The sequence below is a fragment of the Pipistrellus kuhlii genome, unplaced genomic scaffold, assembly GCF_014108245.1.
Source record: "Pipistrellus kuhlii isolate mPipKuh1 unplaced genomic scaffold, mPipKuh1.p scaffold_m20_p_70, whole genome shotgun sequence".
Taxonomy (NCBI): Eukaryota; Metazoa; Chordata; class Mammalia; order Chiroptera; family Vespertilionidae; genus Pipistrellus; species Pipistrellus kuhlii.
In genome coordinates, this window is record NW_023425574.1 from 864481 (window position 1) to 878023 (window position 13543).

At 65.0% G+C, this 13543-nt stretch overlaps 3 protein-coding genes across 4 annotated transcripts; 1 reads left to right on the plus strand and 2 right to left on the minus strand.

Moving 5' to 3' along the window:
* Positions 1-148: 148 nt before the first annotated feature.
* On the minus strand, positions 149-3208 carry LRRC14 (leucine rich repeat containing 14). The gene is made up of 5 exons (XM_045575887.1): positions 3050-3208; positions 2041-2394; positions 1344-1866; positions 1261-1309; positions 149-1181 (listed from the first exon to the last, which is right to left on the minus strand). Exons 1-5 carry the CDS (start codon positions 3074-3076, stop codon positions 626-628), a joined length of 1509 nt encoding a protein of 502 aa, XP_045431843.1. The 5' UTR covers positions 3077-3208; the 3' UTR covers positions 149-625.
* Positions 3209-3737: 529 nt separating this feature from the next.
* Positions 3738-10266, plus strand: RECQL4 (RecQ like helicase 4). Of its 2 annotated transcripts, XM_045575877.1 has the most exons (21): positions 3738-4001; positions 4082-4115; positions 4216-4316; positions 4514-4654; positions 4920-5306; positions 5400-5524; positions 5614-5713; positions 5799-5925; positions 6029-6148; positions 6233-6361; positions 6445-6537; positions 6615-6751; positions 7183-7525; positions 7604-8328; positions 8401-8635; positions 8706-8835; positions 8917-9086; positions 9157-9337; positions 9414-9561; positions 9691-9799; positions 9890-10266. In XM_045575877.1, exons 1-21 carry the CDS (start codon positions 3918-3920, stop codon positions 10009-10011), a joined length of 3741 nt encoding a protein of 1246 aa, XP_045431833.1. In that variant the 5' UTR covers positions 3738-3917; the 3' UTR covers positions 10012-10266. The 2 variants fall into 2 exon arrangements, with proteins under 2 accessions (XP_045431833.1, XP_045431832.1); XM_045575876.1 differs by having other exon boundaries at positions 3739-4001; positions 4920-5524.
* Positions 10267-10272: 6 nt separating this feature from the next.
* Positions 10273-12555, minus strand: MFSD3 (major facilitator superfamily domain containing 3). The gene is made up of 5 exons (XM_036422605.2): positions 11421-12555; positions 10983-11130; positions 10775-10899; positions 10594-10703; positions 10273-10488 (listed from the first exon to the last, which is right to left on the minus strand). The coding sequence occupies exons 1-5, from the start codon at positions 12100-12102 to the stop codon at positions 10315-10317; spliced, it is 1239 nt and encodes a 412-aa protein (XP_036278498.1). The 5' UTR covers positions 12103-12555; the 3' UTR covers positions 10273-10314.
* Between the last annotated feature and the right edge of the window lie 988 nt (positions 12556-13543).

Genomic DNA, 13543 nt, shown 5'->3' on the forward strand with positions numbered 1-13543 from the left:
GCGGGCATTCCCCGAGGTCTCCTCGTGCTGTGAATGCCCAGGGGAGGGAGAGCGGACCGCAAGAAGCTGTAACGGGGGCCATACTGGGTGTGGCAGCAGAGCCAGGGACAACTCGCTGACCAGTTAGGACAGAAAAAACAGCCACAAATTTAAGTTCCAAACACACTGCACATTTGTACCGTAATAACTCGGTCTGGTCCCAAAGCACAGCCGATAGTCAGTCTCCTGAGTGCCAGGGCAGAGGACCAACCTCCAGCAGGCATGCCAGTGCCAACTTCAACAAAGGGCAGTCTGCCCTGGAGGAGGGCCTAAGGGAGCCCCCTCTCTCAGCTCAGGCATTCTGAAGACCAAGACCCAGAAAGCAGCCAAGTGCAAACTAATCAAGCAGGGATGGGTAGGGCTAGAATCCAGACCTCAGGCCCAGAGACGGGTAAACAGTCAGGGGGGCAAGTGCAGGGCAGAACTTCGCAGGGTACACCCATGGGGCACAAAAATCAGACACCAGTGCCTTTGTGCCAGGCCTCTAGCAGGGTCTCAGCCAAGGCTGTGCCTACCCAGGAGGGGGAGGGGCCTCCAGCAGCCCTGGACTCTGGCACAGCCTGTTTGTCACCCAGTAGCCCTGAAATCACAAACTGAAGTAGTCTGCAGCCAGGCGACCATAGATGTCCGTGGTCCAGACCACGTGGGCACAGCCCGAAGCTAGCAGCAGCTGGTGCAACTCAGCCTCCACACAAGCAAATTCCTCCTCATTGATGGCGGCCTCCAGTAGGACAGAGGCAGGTGGTGGCCAGGGCAGGCCCTCATAGCAGTCCACAGGGAAGGTGTGCAGCTCAGCCTGTGCCACCGAGTCCCGCAGGAGCTCCTTGAGACCTGCCATGGATAGCGAGTTACCGTAGAGGCCGAGGTAGCGGAGGCTGGCACAGCAGGTCAGCACAGGGAGTGTAGCCAGCAGCTGGGTATCAGCAAGCTGGCATTCGGTCAGCTCGAGGTGCAGCAGTGTGGCCGCTGCCGCCTGCAGCAGCCCCTGGAAAGGCTCCAGCTGGCTGCCAGACAGGTCGTTGCCACACAGGTCCAGCTTCTTGAGGTGGACAGCGTGGGGGCTGCGTGCCAGGAAGCGCAGATCCTCCGGCAGCAGAGCACAGAAGGCCAGCTCCAGACTCTCCAGGGGGCTCTGCAGAGTGCTGCAGGTAAAGCAAGGGTCACGAACAGGCAGGGGAGGGTTCTGGGGAGGGGAGAGGCAGAACAGTAGGGCCCACTGACCTGAGCAGCTGGTCCAGCCGCCCTGAGAGGAGAGAGGAGCCCATGCTGAGTGGAGTATGGAACTAGGGAGTGGCCATTGCTAGGCACTGAGTGGCCCATCTGGGCCAGGAAGTATCGGAAGTTGTCCTCACCATCCACGGAGGGCTGCCGTGAGTCCCCGTGTACATAGTGCAGCCGAAGGCTGGCCAAACACTGGAAGTGGGCCACATGTGGGATGATGACAGACAGGCCGCGCAGGCCCAGGTTGTTGAAGCGCAGGTCCACACAGCGCAGGCAGCCTGCATCCAGGAGCTGCAGCAGAGCCACCGTGTTCCGCATGGGCAGGTCCTCAGCCCGCAGGTCCCGGCAGCAGAGCCGCAGCGGGCTGCCTGCGCTGCTTCGGAGGGCCTCCCGCAGGAACGCATAGGAGGCTGGTTCACCCGAAGGTCCACGCACACCTCCACAGGAGCAGGGGTCAGCCCGGGCTCCACGGTCCCACCCTGCTGCCGTGCCACGCACGTGCGGGCCACGGCTGCCGTGCAGTCCCACATGCTCATGGTGCCGGGGTCCCGCTCCACACCGTCGTCCAGGAGGCCCGTCATGTCCAGCAACCGCAGTGCGTGCTTCCTGGGAGCACAAGCGGGCGGAGACAGGTGGTAAGAGGGAGACCGGCACCCAATCCCAGCCACCTTGGGACAGAAGCAACACACCTATATCTGCACTGAGCTCTTAGCGCCAGCCTGAATCCTCTCTGGGGACCCTCTCTGCACACCCCACGCCCTCGGGTGAGCCCATCCGTACCTGCAAAAGGACCGTGTGCCAGCCTCGGCCTCCGGGGTGTGGAGCCGGGCTGTGAGCCCCCGGGTCACCGCCTGCACACTCTCTGTGCTGGGCCGCTCCCACAGCAGGGCCCGGTTGCAGTGGGCGCACTCCTGCAGCAGCTGCTGGAAGCTGAGCAGGGGGAAGGGCCACGTGTGCACCAGCTCGCGCAGCACCACGGTCTCCTTGTCCATGAAGGCCACCTTGAACAGCAGGGGGAAGAGCTCGCGTGGGAACAGGGGCAGAGCCTGGCAGGCCTCGGGCTGACACTGGAGCACCTGCCGTGTGCTCAGGAACACGAGCGTGTGCATGGCGCCGGGCCAGGTGGGAGGCTACCTGCAGGGAAGGGACCTTCAGTGGGGAGGACAGACCCCAGGCTACCCCCGGCCACAGACTCCTTCACACACTAGTAGCAGGAAAGCCCAGCACGGTGCCTGCCAGTCTATGGTCTGTGGGACCCCAACTCTGAAGAGTAAGTGCTAGGTGCCTAGCAATGGCCACTCCGTAGTTCCATACTCCAGAAGCCTGGGGGCTTGTTCAGGAAAACAAAGCCGCCAAGCAGCAGGCAATAACATGGCTCCAGAGAGGACCTGCCCACCTGGTGTGCTTTTGATAGCTGCTGCCAGCAGCCTCCCCACCCCCACCCCCACTTCAGGCCTCTGAAATTACAGTACAAAGCAACTTATTAGAGAGCCTCCTTCAAAAATAAACTACAGTCCTGGCCCCGCCCCCTGGGGAGGAGGGGCTGGAAGCTGCATCGCAGTTCCCTGCAGTGCTCTCCTCCAAGACTAGTGGAGGCTGACCCAGGAGAGCACAGCAGCAGAGAGGAGCTGGAAGCAACCGTGCTCAATAAACACCGGGGCAAGTATAAAGGGCCGGGGCCTAGGAAACAGAACCCAGACGGCCTGAGTAACCCAAACCCTCGACATGACCCTTAGTCCTAACTTGTATATCCAGACTTGGAAACTCTTGGAAAGCAACCCTCACCCACCGAGGGCCTTCTCAGCGGCCTGAACATCTCCCTCCTCCTGAAGAACCAGTCAAGAAGCCAAGGTTCAAACCATCCATTCAGGAGGCTCCAGGCTAGGAACTGCTTCAATAGCGAGAGGCCGCTGCCAAAGGGGCATTGCAGTTAGAGAGGCACAGAACCCGGGCCAGTTCTGCTGCTGAATCAGAGCACCTCGTCCCGCAAGCTGCCTCCCGGTCACAGGAAGCAGGACGTGAGGACCAAGGACTAGGCCTCCCCGGCTGGTGCTGCATCCTGGGCGACGGGCCCGGAAGGGGCCTCTGGCCCCAGACCTCACCGAACCCAAGACCTCAGGACAGCGGTTCCGGAGAAGCCCTGACGCCAAGCCTCGATCGCGCTCTGCCCGCGGACACATCGCATACCTCGCCGAGAAAGGGCAGACCAGCGAGCACCTGTCACGAGAGGAAACGAAGGCAGCCCGTGCGGTCGCCGGGAGCGGAGCTCAGTGCCCGGCGTTTCCCGAAAGCGCCCCCGCACCGCCTCCCGGCTTCGGGGCGGCGCTCGCCCAGACCCCTCCTCCTCCCGGCGCGGCGCCCCAGGGCCAGAGCCGTCCCCGCCCGCCCCGCAGCCCCGCAGCCCCACCACCCGAGTAGAGTTCACCGGCCCGCAGCAGCATCCGCCGCCGTCAGCTCCGCCCCGCGCCCCGCCCTGCGCGCCCCGATGACGTAGCCTCCCCCCATTGGCCGTCGCTCCAGGAACCCGGGGATTGGCTGCCCCAGCTTCGCGTTGGCTAAAACGCCCCGCCCCCGACCGGGCCGAGTCCCCATTGGCTGTCGGCCGGCGGCGTCCTAAAGGCGGGAGAAGCGGGGCGCGGGGCGCGGGGCCGGCGCGCATGGAGCGGCTGCGGGACGTGCGGGCGCAGCTGCTGGCGTGGGAACGCGCGTTCCGTCGGCAGCGCGGGCGGCGGCCGGTGCAGGTACGGGCTGCCCGGGGCGGGAGGCTGCCCGGGGCGGGAGGCTGCCCGGGGCGGCCCCAGCTGACGCGCTTCCTTCGCAGGAGGACGTGGAAGCGGCGCCCGAGGAAACCCGCGGTGAGCGCCGGGCGGCGGGGTCACCGGGTGGAGGCACGGGGGTGAGGGAGGCGAACGGGAACCGCTGAGCCCTGACCTCTAACTCCGGACCCGCCCCCAGCGCTCTACCGGGAGTACCGCTCCCTGAAGGAGACCTTGCGTCCGGCCAGCGGCGCTGGACCCAGCGTCCACGCGCAGGCGCTTCCGGAGGCGGCCGAGGAGGTACCGGGGCCCCGTTCCCGAGCTTCCCGGCGTAGCTTTCTGTGCGGCGAGGACTTTCGGGAGCTCCGCGGGGCACAGAATTTGGGGGAAGGGCTGGACGGGGTGGAGGGTCCGCCCCCTCCAGGGGTCAGAGAGACTGGGCCTGGAGACACCTCTTTCCCCCACATCAGCCTTGCCAACCCCTCTGTCTCCTGCAGGTGCCCGAGCCCAGCTGCTGGGGATCCCACCTGAATCGGGCTGTAACCCGGGGTCTCCCTCCTGCTGCAGGGCGGAGCCCTCGCGGGTCTGTGCCTGACTATGGGGAGAGGCTCAAGGCAAACCTGAAGGATGCTCTGCAGGTGAGCACAGGGCTACGGAGCCGTCCACCTTGGTCCAGCACTGCCCTCTGCCCAGGGGCGGGATGAGCAGACACCCCGCCCTCCACAGGCGCCCCTGCTCACAAACAGGGCGCACACCTCCCGCAGTAAACAGGCCTCCGCTTCTGAAAGGCCTGCTCCCAGCTTCCTTCCCGTCCCAGTCACACTGAGGGGCTGGGTGGGGACTCGGGCAGGTTGCAGGATCTTTGGCAGCCCAATGCCTGCTTGTCTGTCCTCCCCTTTCCAGGCCGGGCCAGCTCTGCGCCGAATACCCCGACCTCTGCAAAGACCCCCACCCGAGGTGCCTTCCCCGGGGCTGCCAGCTGCAGGGGCTTCCCCCTTGTCTCCTGAAGAAGCCAGTGAGGTGCTGCCCCAGCTCCCCCGGCCCCAGCCAAGACCAGGCCGGCTCCAGCAGCTGCAGGAGTCCCTGAGCCTGCGGCTGAGCTCCCTGGATCCCGGCTGGATACAGAGGTGTCACAATGAGGCCCAAGGTTTTGTGGGGACTCCTGAGGCCTGCCATCCTGCCCTGGGTACAGAGGAGCCACAACCCCCGATGTCAGGTGTTCCCCCTGATCCTGGCCCCAGCCGGGGCCCTGAGGCACCTTTTCTGGGCTCAGAGGCTCCAGCTCTGAAGGTACTTGGGGTCAGTGCAAGGAGCCCCCTCCTGGGCAGCAGCCAAGGCAAGAAGCGGAGACAAAGTGGGGAGCCAAACGGGACTGCTACACAGGCCCAGCAGCACAGCAGCCAAGAAGGCTCCCCGCCAGAGGGAGCTGGGGCTGCACTGCATGCAAGAGAAGACTGTCCAGGGGAGCCCATGCCGGCGCAGCCCCTCCCCGGACCCTCAGCCCCCAGGTAACACCGTTCAGCCTCCCAGCAGATCCCCTGGAATCAGGCCAAGGTGGGGACGCCATGGGGAAGACACGCCTGTGTGTCCCTGCTAGGCCAGCTGTGCGGGACGGGGGCAATTACGTTCGGCTCAACCTGAAGCAGAAGCGCTATGTCCGGGGCCCGGCCCTACGGGGCAGACTCCTCCGAAGGCAGGTGAGGTGGTGGCAGGCACTTCCCTCCCCCCTCCCGCCTCCCCCATGTGACCCTCGGACCCTCCATCGTGCGCGCCCTCCCCCAGGTGTGGAAACAGAAATGGAGGAAGAAGGCGGAATGTTTCGGGGGTGGGCAGTTCCAGGCCCCAGTCAAGGATTCTTGCTTCCGGTGTGGGCAGCTCGGCCACTGGGCATCCCAGTGCCCCAAATCAGGTGAGCTTTCTGTGTCGTGTGTTGGGCCAACACTGCTTGGAGAGGGCATTGTGCTCTTTGGGGTCTGACTGAAGCAAAAAGCCCGCTTTACTCCGTGCCCCAGGCCCAAAACCTACCCGGGTTCCGGAGAAAGAGGATGGTGAGGATGAAGAGGACATGCCCACGTTGCCCACGTTGGAGGCAGTGACTCAGAGGACACATACTGCCTGCGGCCAGCTCCTTGGTGAGTGGAAGTCGCCTTCCTGCTAGAAAGACGCCAGACCAGTCTGGAGTTCCCACAAAACCCTCTCCTGTCCACCCCCCGCAGGCGAGGAAGATACGGGTCCTGCTGGGTCTGAGTTGCTAGTGCCCACGGAGGCACCGGTGCCTGGGGCACCCTGCCCATCCCCAGCTGTGCCACCACTCTACCTGCCAGGTCCCTTGGGGCAGGTGGCAGGTAAGCAGAAGCCAACCAGCCTAGGACCTTTACCCAAAGGTGGGGGCGCCTCGGCCATGCTGACCCGACACCTGTGTCCACAGAGACGCCGGTTGAGGTGCTGCAGGCCCTGGAGCAGCTGGGGCACCGAGCCTTCCGCCCTGGGCAGGAGCATGCAGTTATGCGGATCCTGTCTGGTGAGCATGGCGGCTGTGGGGAGTGATGGGGCCGAGGCCAGGCCGCAGAGCAGCTCTGCTGATGTGGCTCCCATCAGGCATGTCCACTCTGCTGGTGCTGCCCACCGGCGCCGGCAAGTCCCTGTGCTACCAGCTCCCTGCGCTGCTCTACGCCCGGCGAAGCCCCTGTCTCACGCTGGTCATCTCTCCTCTCCTGTCCCTCATGGACGACCAGGTGTGCGCACCAGGCCCTCCGGTGTGGGTGGAGGGCCAGCACCGGCACCCCAGGCTCTGCTGTCCCTTTGGGCTGCTGCTGCTGCTGACCCCACCAGCGTCCTGGAGCCGTGGGGGCCCCGACAGTTCTCGGTCCCCCCCTCTGTCCACAGCCCTCAGCCTGGAAGTGGCCTAAGGGCAGCAGGGACAGGGCTGGCCAGATCCTCCCCTAAAAGGAGACGTCCCCATGAGGCCTGTCTGTTCCCAGTGCCTGAGCCCAGGCCCGGCGGCAGCTCTCAACTCTTGGTTCCAGGGTCGGGTGTTTCCTCCTCATAAGACCTGGGGTGGATACAGCAGTTGCTATTGAGTTGAACGACTTGAAGGAGAGGCCTGGGCAGGGGGGGAAAGGGGGCTCTGTGTGGCCCTCCAACAGACTGGGTGCGGTGTCTGCAGGTGTCTGGCCTGCCCCGAGGCCTGAAGGCGGCTTGCGTACACTCGGGCATGACAAGGAAGCAGCGGGACTCAGCCCTGCAGAAGGTGAGGGGCCTCCCAGAGCAAGACCCTCGGGGGCCACAGGCAGGGCCCAGGGCAGTGGTCCTGACCTTGCTGTTCACAGGCTCGGGCAGGCCAGGTCCACGTGCTGATGTTGTCGCCCGAGGCGTTGGTTGGAGCTGGGACTGGGAGCCCTGCCTGCCTCACTCAGCTGCCCCCAGTGGCCTTTGTCTGTGTAGACGAAGCCCACTGCCTCTCTCAGTGGTCCCACAACTTCAGACCCTGCTATCTCCGTGTCTGCAAGGTGAGCCTTGTCCTGAAAGCAGGTGAGTAGGTTGGGTGGGGGTGCCAGTGGGCATCCTCACCACCCCACTCCGCACAGGTGCTGCGGGAATGCCTGGGTGTGCGCTGCTTCCTGGGCCTCACGGCCACGGCCACACGCAGCACCACCCTCGATGTGGCCGAGCATCTGGGCATAGCCAAGGAGGCTGTCCTCAGGGGACTGGTCACCGTCCCTGCCAACCTGCACCTGTCTGTGTCCATAGACAGGGACCCCGACCAGGTAGGTGTGCACAAACAGGGAGAGGCCTCGCCTCCCGGCCGCCCACACTGACCACTGTCCCTCGCCAGGCCCTGGTGACTCTGCTGCAGGGTGACCGCTTCCGCACCCTGGACTCCATCATCGTCTACTGCAACAGGCGCGAGGACACCGAGCGTGTCTCCGCCCTGCTGCGCACCTGTTTGCCTGGGACCAGGGCTCCGGGGCCTGGAGGTGAGGCTGGGCCGGGCTGGGCCTCAGACCTTCCCATGCATACAACCCACCAACCGTCTGTCTTTCCTGCAGGCCGGGCCCCGGAGGCTGTGGCTGAAGCCTACCATGCGGGCATGTGCAGCCGGGAGCGGCGGCGGGTGCAGCGGGCCTTCATGGAGGGCCAGCTGCGGGTGGTGGTGGCCACAGTGGCCTTTGGGATGGGCTTGGACCGGCCAGATGTGCGGGCTGTTCTGCACCTGGGGCTGCCCCCGAGTTTTGAGAGCTACATTCAGGCCGTGGGCCGGGCTGGGCGTGATGGGCAGCCCGCACACTGCCACCTCTTCCTGCAGCCCCAGGTTGGTGCCCACCAGCTCGAACTCACCCCCCCCCCCCGGCCGTGGCCACGTGCTCACAGCCTTCCTGTGCAGGGCGAGGACCTTCGGGAGCTGCGCAGACACGTGCATGCCAACGCCATCGACTTCCTCGCTGTGAAGAAGCTGGTGCAGCGGGCCTTCCCGCCCTGTGCCTGCGCCCAACGGCTGTCCGAGCAGGAGGGCGGCTCCTCCGAGCAGCCCAGCTGTGAGCAAACAGCCCGGTGCCCAGGCCACAAGCGGGCACTCCCAGTGCAGCCGACAGTGCAGGCTCTGGACCTGCCTGAGGAGGGTGAGGACCTGGGGCAGGTGTGGAGGGGCATCTCACAGGCCATGTCTTCTAAGCCCTGCTCTTCCCCCAGTCATTGAGACTCTGCTGTGCTACTTGGAGCTGCACCCACGGCGCTGGCTGGAGCTGCTGGCACCCACCTACACTCGCTGCTGCGTGCGATGCCCTGGGGGCCCCACCCAGCTCCAGGCCCTGGCCCGCAGGTGAGCACACCTCCTATCCCAGAATGGTGACAGGGACTGAGGACTTGGGCTACCACTCACTCTCCCCTTCCCCTGGCATAGGTGTGTCCCCCTGGCTGCATGCTTGGCCAGGCAGCTGCCTGAGAACACAGGTGGGGGGAGTGGCACTGTGGAGTTTGACATGCTGGAGCTGGTCGACTCCATGGGCTGGGAGCTGGCCCCCGTGCGGAAGGCCCTCCGCCAACTGCAGTGGGACCCGGAGCCCAGGAAAGGTGCGCCCCCACCCCTGGCCCTGCAAGCCACCTGCCCACCAACCTGCCCACCTGACACGCTCTTTGGCAGGTGTGGCTCGGGGCACAGGGGTGCTGGTGGAGTTCAGCGAGCTGGCCTTCTACCTGCACAGCCCTGGGGACCTGACCGCCCAGGAAAAGGACCAGATCTGTGGCTTCCTTCATGACCGAGTGCAGGCCAGAGAGCGGGAGGCCCTGGCCCACCTGCGCCTTATGTTCCAGGCCTTTCACAGGTGCAGGGGCGGGTGGGCAGAGGGAGGCTTCAACCCCTGCCCCAGGGGTGGCTCTGACGAGCTCATCCCACCCCAGCGTAGCCTTCCCCAGCTGCGGGCCCTGCTTGGAGCAGCCGGACGATGACCGCAGCTCCAGGCTCAAGGCCCTGCTCACCCACTACCTGGAGGAAGGGGGTCCAGTGGCTGAGAAGGAAGCACAGGGCCCAGAGCCGGGACAGGCCGAGGTGAGTGCTGGTCCCTCCCAGGCCCGGGGCAAGGCCGGGCAGCCCAGCGTCGCGTGCACGTCTCCCGCCCTGCCCCTGCGTGGAGCTTGTGGTCTGGAAGCTCAGGTTACGCTGATGCCCCCACCTCAGCTCCAGGACTGGGAGGACCAGGTCCGCAGGGACGTCCGCCACTTCCTGTCCTCGTGGCCAGAGCAGCAGTTCTCGGGCAGGGCTGTGGCCCGCATCTTCCACGGCATCGGTGAGGGCCTGGGCAGCTTAGCCCCGCCTGATGGGCTGGGGGCTGGCCCAGTGGACAGTCCTCAGGACCATGTACCCCATTCAACCACAGGAAGCCCCTGCTTTCCAGCCCAGGTGTATGGACGGGACCGACGCTTCTGGAGGAAGTATCTGCACCTGAGCTTCCACGCCCTGATCAAGCTGGCCACTGAGGAGATCCTGTTGGGCCGCTGACCCCTGGCCACAGGCAGGCCATGTCAGACACGGTGTGAACAGGCACACCGAGTGGCGGGTGCAGGACCCAGGATGAGGGGCCGTCACTGTCTGGGACAGTGACTGACCATCTTGGGCAAAGCCTGCTGCCCGGAATGTGGGCACAAGGAGGCCCCAAAATACAAAACAAAAGATGCTGCAGTTGTTGCCGCACCCTCCTTTTCGGTGGGGCACACGTCGGGGCAGCCTTGGACACCACACATCCCAGACAGACACAAGCAAGCCGGTCACACTTGGCTTTACTGACTAGTCTTAACACCCAGCTCAGGCCAGGGCTGTGGGTGCCAGGCTCAGGTACAGAATGGGTATGGCTGAGAGAGCAAGGAAGAGGGAGAAACAGAGGTGCAGGCCCAGGCTGTCGGCCAGGGCTCCAGCCAGTGTGCCCATGAGCAGCTTCCCCAGCAGCTCCAGTGTGGCCAGGAGGCTGTAGTGTGTGGCCTGGTGGGGAGGGAGGGAGGGAAGGAGGGAGGTGAGGGATTCAGGTTAGGACTGACTTGGCCCTCAGCCCTGCATCCCCTCGGTGTCCCGGCCATGACCCCTCACCTGCAAGGCACTGTTTGCCAGCTGGCTGCAGCACATCATCAGAGTGAAGGTGGCGGTTGTGACCAGGCCCCCCAAGAAGTGCTGCAGGCACAGGCTCAGCAAGACGGCCCCTGGGAAGACCAAGGTCAGCAGAGCCCAGGATGCAGTGTTCTCCCCCCATGCCCAATGCCCAGGCCCTCACCTCTCAGGACTGTGCCAGGGTCCAGCCTGGCCCGCGGGGTGTCCAGGCAGAAGAGCAGAGTGGTCTGGTAGGCAAGGCCCCCGAGACGGAACTGAAGTACTGACCTCAGCAGAGGTGGCAGCTTCCTGGGGTGAGGAGACTGGGCAGGTCAGGAGTTTGGGGAGACCAGGGGTGAGTAGGTGAGTGGGACATGCTGAAGAAGGCTCACCAGCGTCCGGACAGCAGGGCCCCACCCAGGGACGAGCCAGCAATGGAGCAGGCCACGGCGCCCACACTGTTCCACAGCCCCAGCTCCGGGGCAGAGAGGCCTCGGTCCAGCAAGAGGAGTGGGAACAGGCTGCTGGCACCCTGCTCGCCTGTGGGGAGAACATTAGGTGTGCAACCGCCTCCCGGGTCCACCTGGGGCCTTGGTCACGCTCCCCCGCCTGCCCCTACCTGCCTCTGGTGCCACGATGGTGGAAAGGCATTGGCAAGCTCAGGGTCAGCAGGACCCAGGGAGTGTGGCTGGAGCTCAGTGGCACAACATAAAGCTCCACTGCCAGGCGTACCCCAGGAAGAGGATGGCCCTGCAAGTGGTGCCAGGGTTCCTGGGGATCCACCTGGAGGTCCCCACCCCTGCGATTGGCTGACTCAAGCCCTCACTCACCCAGCTTGTAAGTGAGGACAAAGCCAGCGGTCCACAGGGTCCCCGGCACAGCTAGCAAGTCCTGCAGAAGGTGCAGGGTGTGTGGGGGGAGTTCTGAGGGCCGAGGAGGGGGCAATTGTTGCAGGGCTGGTGTGGCCCAAGCCAGGGCAGCAGCCAGCCAGTAGGTGGCAGCGAGGAGCAGAAACAGCTGGGGCCAGGAGAGGCTGGGCACCAGGGCAAGCAGTCCACCGCCCGCCAGCACCGACCCCAGCTTGTAGGCAACCACCTGCACGGTGTTGCCAGGCCCCAGCTCCGCCGGTTCCAGGAGCTGCATGGCCAGTGTGTCGAGGGCAACGTCCTGCACAGCTGCACCCAGGTTCAGCAATAGCAGCAGCCCAGCCACGGCAACAGGAAGCTCCGCCTGGCCGCCTTCAGCCGGATGCAGAGCTGCCAGCAGCCCGCACACCAGGCCCAGAGCAGCCGTGCTGAGCGTCAGCCAGGCCCTGGGAGAGCCCCGCGTGCCCACCAGCGGAGCCCACACCAGCTTGAACAGCCAGGGCGCATACAGCACCTTGGTCAGTCCCACGCGAGTCAGGGAGAGGCCGCCCGCTCGCAGCAGCACAGGCAGCAGGCCGGTCTGCAACCCGTAGGGCAGGCCCTGCACCAGGTAGAGGCCGGCCAGCGGCAGCAGCTTCCCACGCATGGCCGGGGCCGAGTTCAAGGCCGGGCCTTGAGCGGGACGGGCAAAACGGCTCCGTGTCTGGTCTGGTCTGGTCAAGGGTCACCCGGCTGCATGGCCTCTGGACTGGGCCGCGCGGGATCAGGGTTAGACTGGCTGGCGTCCCAGCCGCACCGCCGCAGACGGTCCTCCGCGCCCGGGACCCCGATGACCATAGAGTGCCGGCGGGCCAGAGCGGCCGCGTGCGCCGGCGCTCCCGGTGGCCCACGTGGGTACTGCGCCCGGAGTAGAGAGCGGAAATGAGACCCATCGGGTCCTCGGGGTTATCAGGCTCGGCCCGCCGACCTCCGAGCCTAGACCCAAACTCTGCAGAAGTGTTTCCGGGCATCTCCCCAGTGGCCGCAGCCTCTCCAGCACCCCCACGGAGGAGCTGGTTCAAGTTCCGCTGTCCCGCTGCGCTTGCGGTTTCAGCAGCTCCCATGCCCCGCCCACTCCAGCTGGCCCTGCGGGACACGCCCATCCAAGCGGGAGCTAACTGGGGTCTTTTGTGGCCTCCTGCCAGAGCTGCGCGCGTGCGCACACACGCACACACACTCAAACACACACACACACACACACACACACACTCATACACACTCACACACACGCCCCCGTGGGTAAGAGCTGCCTCGGTGTCTGAGCCTAGTCCCACTTGCAGACTCAAATCAAAGGGCTTCCTCAGCTGCTGGGGTCACCACGATTGGGGTTCCTGTCATTTCTACATATTTTGGGGTCCCAAGTTTCCTCTTTAAAATAGGGATTGTGGCCCTGGCCTTGTGGCTCAGTTGGTTGAACGTTGTCCCATGCCCAAGAGGCGGCCAGATTCCCGGTCAGGGCAACGCCTGGTGCAGGCTTTATTGCCAGTAGGAGGCGTGCAGTAGGCAGCCAATCAATGGTCCTCATGGATGTTTCCCTCTCTAAAATTAATTTTTAAAAATATTTTTTAAATGAGTAAATAAAATAGGGACTCCATGCCTACCTCAGTGACACACACAGTGTCTGGCATGCACACAGCAGACATCATCTGCGTGCTCCCTGGCAAGGACACTGAGCTGCCCACCTTTCCGTCCTGGGTCCTCCAGCCCAGCTACCCCGGGCGTCTCCCCAGCATCGCACCTGCCCTCCCGCTTCCCCCTCGGATGCTCCAGCTTAGGTGGGAGGGCCCCCTCCCTGCCTCCCAGGCCCCCAGCCCCAGGGCTGCATGTGCCCTCCGAAGCCACACACATCCACCACGCGCTTCACACACACCCCAGGCTGGGAGCCCCGGTGGCAGCCAGGACACCACGCCTGTCTCTGAGCCCCCGTGCAGAGCCAGACCCGGCCGGGCTGCAATGGCAGGAAGGGCCGCTCATCTGGGAGGACGGCAGGCCAGGCCCGCGCACACAGGCCCAGGAGCGGGGAGGCGCCCACAGACGTGCACACCGGC

Bases quoted from the DNA above. Each gene is read 5' to 3' on its own strand.
- LRRC14 (XM_045575887.1), bottom strand. From the start codon at position 3,076: ATGTTCAGGCCGCTGAGAAGGCCCTCG. The intron at 1,867-2,040 runs GTACGGATGGGC...TTGTGCTCCCAG, and splicing joins GGCACACGGTCCTTTTGCAG to GAAGCACGCACTGCGGTTGC. The intron at 1,310-1,343 runs CTAGCAATGGCC...TCCATACTCCAC, and splicing joins CCAGATGGGCCACTCAGTGC to TCAGCATGGGCTCCTCTCTC.
- RECQL4 (XM_045575876.1), top strand. From the start codon at position 3,918: ATGGAGCGGCTGCGGGACGTGCGGGCGCAGCTGCTGGCGTGGGAACGC. The intron at 8,836-8,916 runs GTGAGCACACCT...CCCCTGGCATAG, and splicing joins CTCCAGGCCCTGGCCCGCAG to GTGTGTCCCCCTGGCTGCAT. The intron at 9,800-9,889 runs GTGAGGGCCTGG...ATTCAACCACAG, and splicing joins CCGCATCTTCCACGGCATCG to GAAGCCCCTGCTTTCCAGCC.
- MFSD3 (XM_036422605.2), bottom strand. From the start codon at position 12,102: ATGCGTGGGAAGCTGCTGCCGCTGGCCGGCCTCTACCTGGTGCAGGGC. The intron at 11,131-11,420 runs GTGAGTGAGGGC...TTCTCCCCACAG, and splicing joins TGTCCTCACTTACAAGCTGG to GCGAGCAGGGTGCCAGCAGC. The intron at 10,489-10,593 runs GTGAGGGGTCAT...CCTCCCCACCAG, and splicing joins TGGCAAACAGTGCCTTGCAG to GCCACACACTACAGCCTCCT.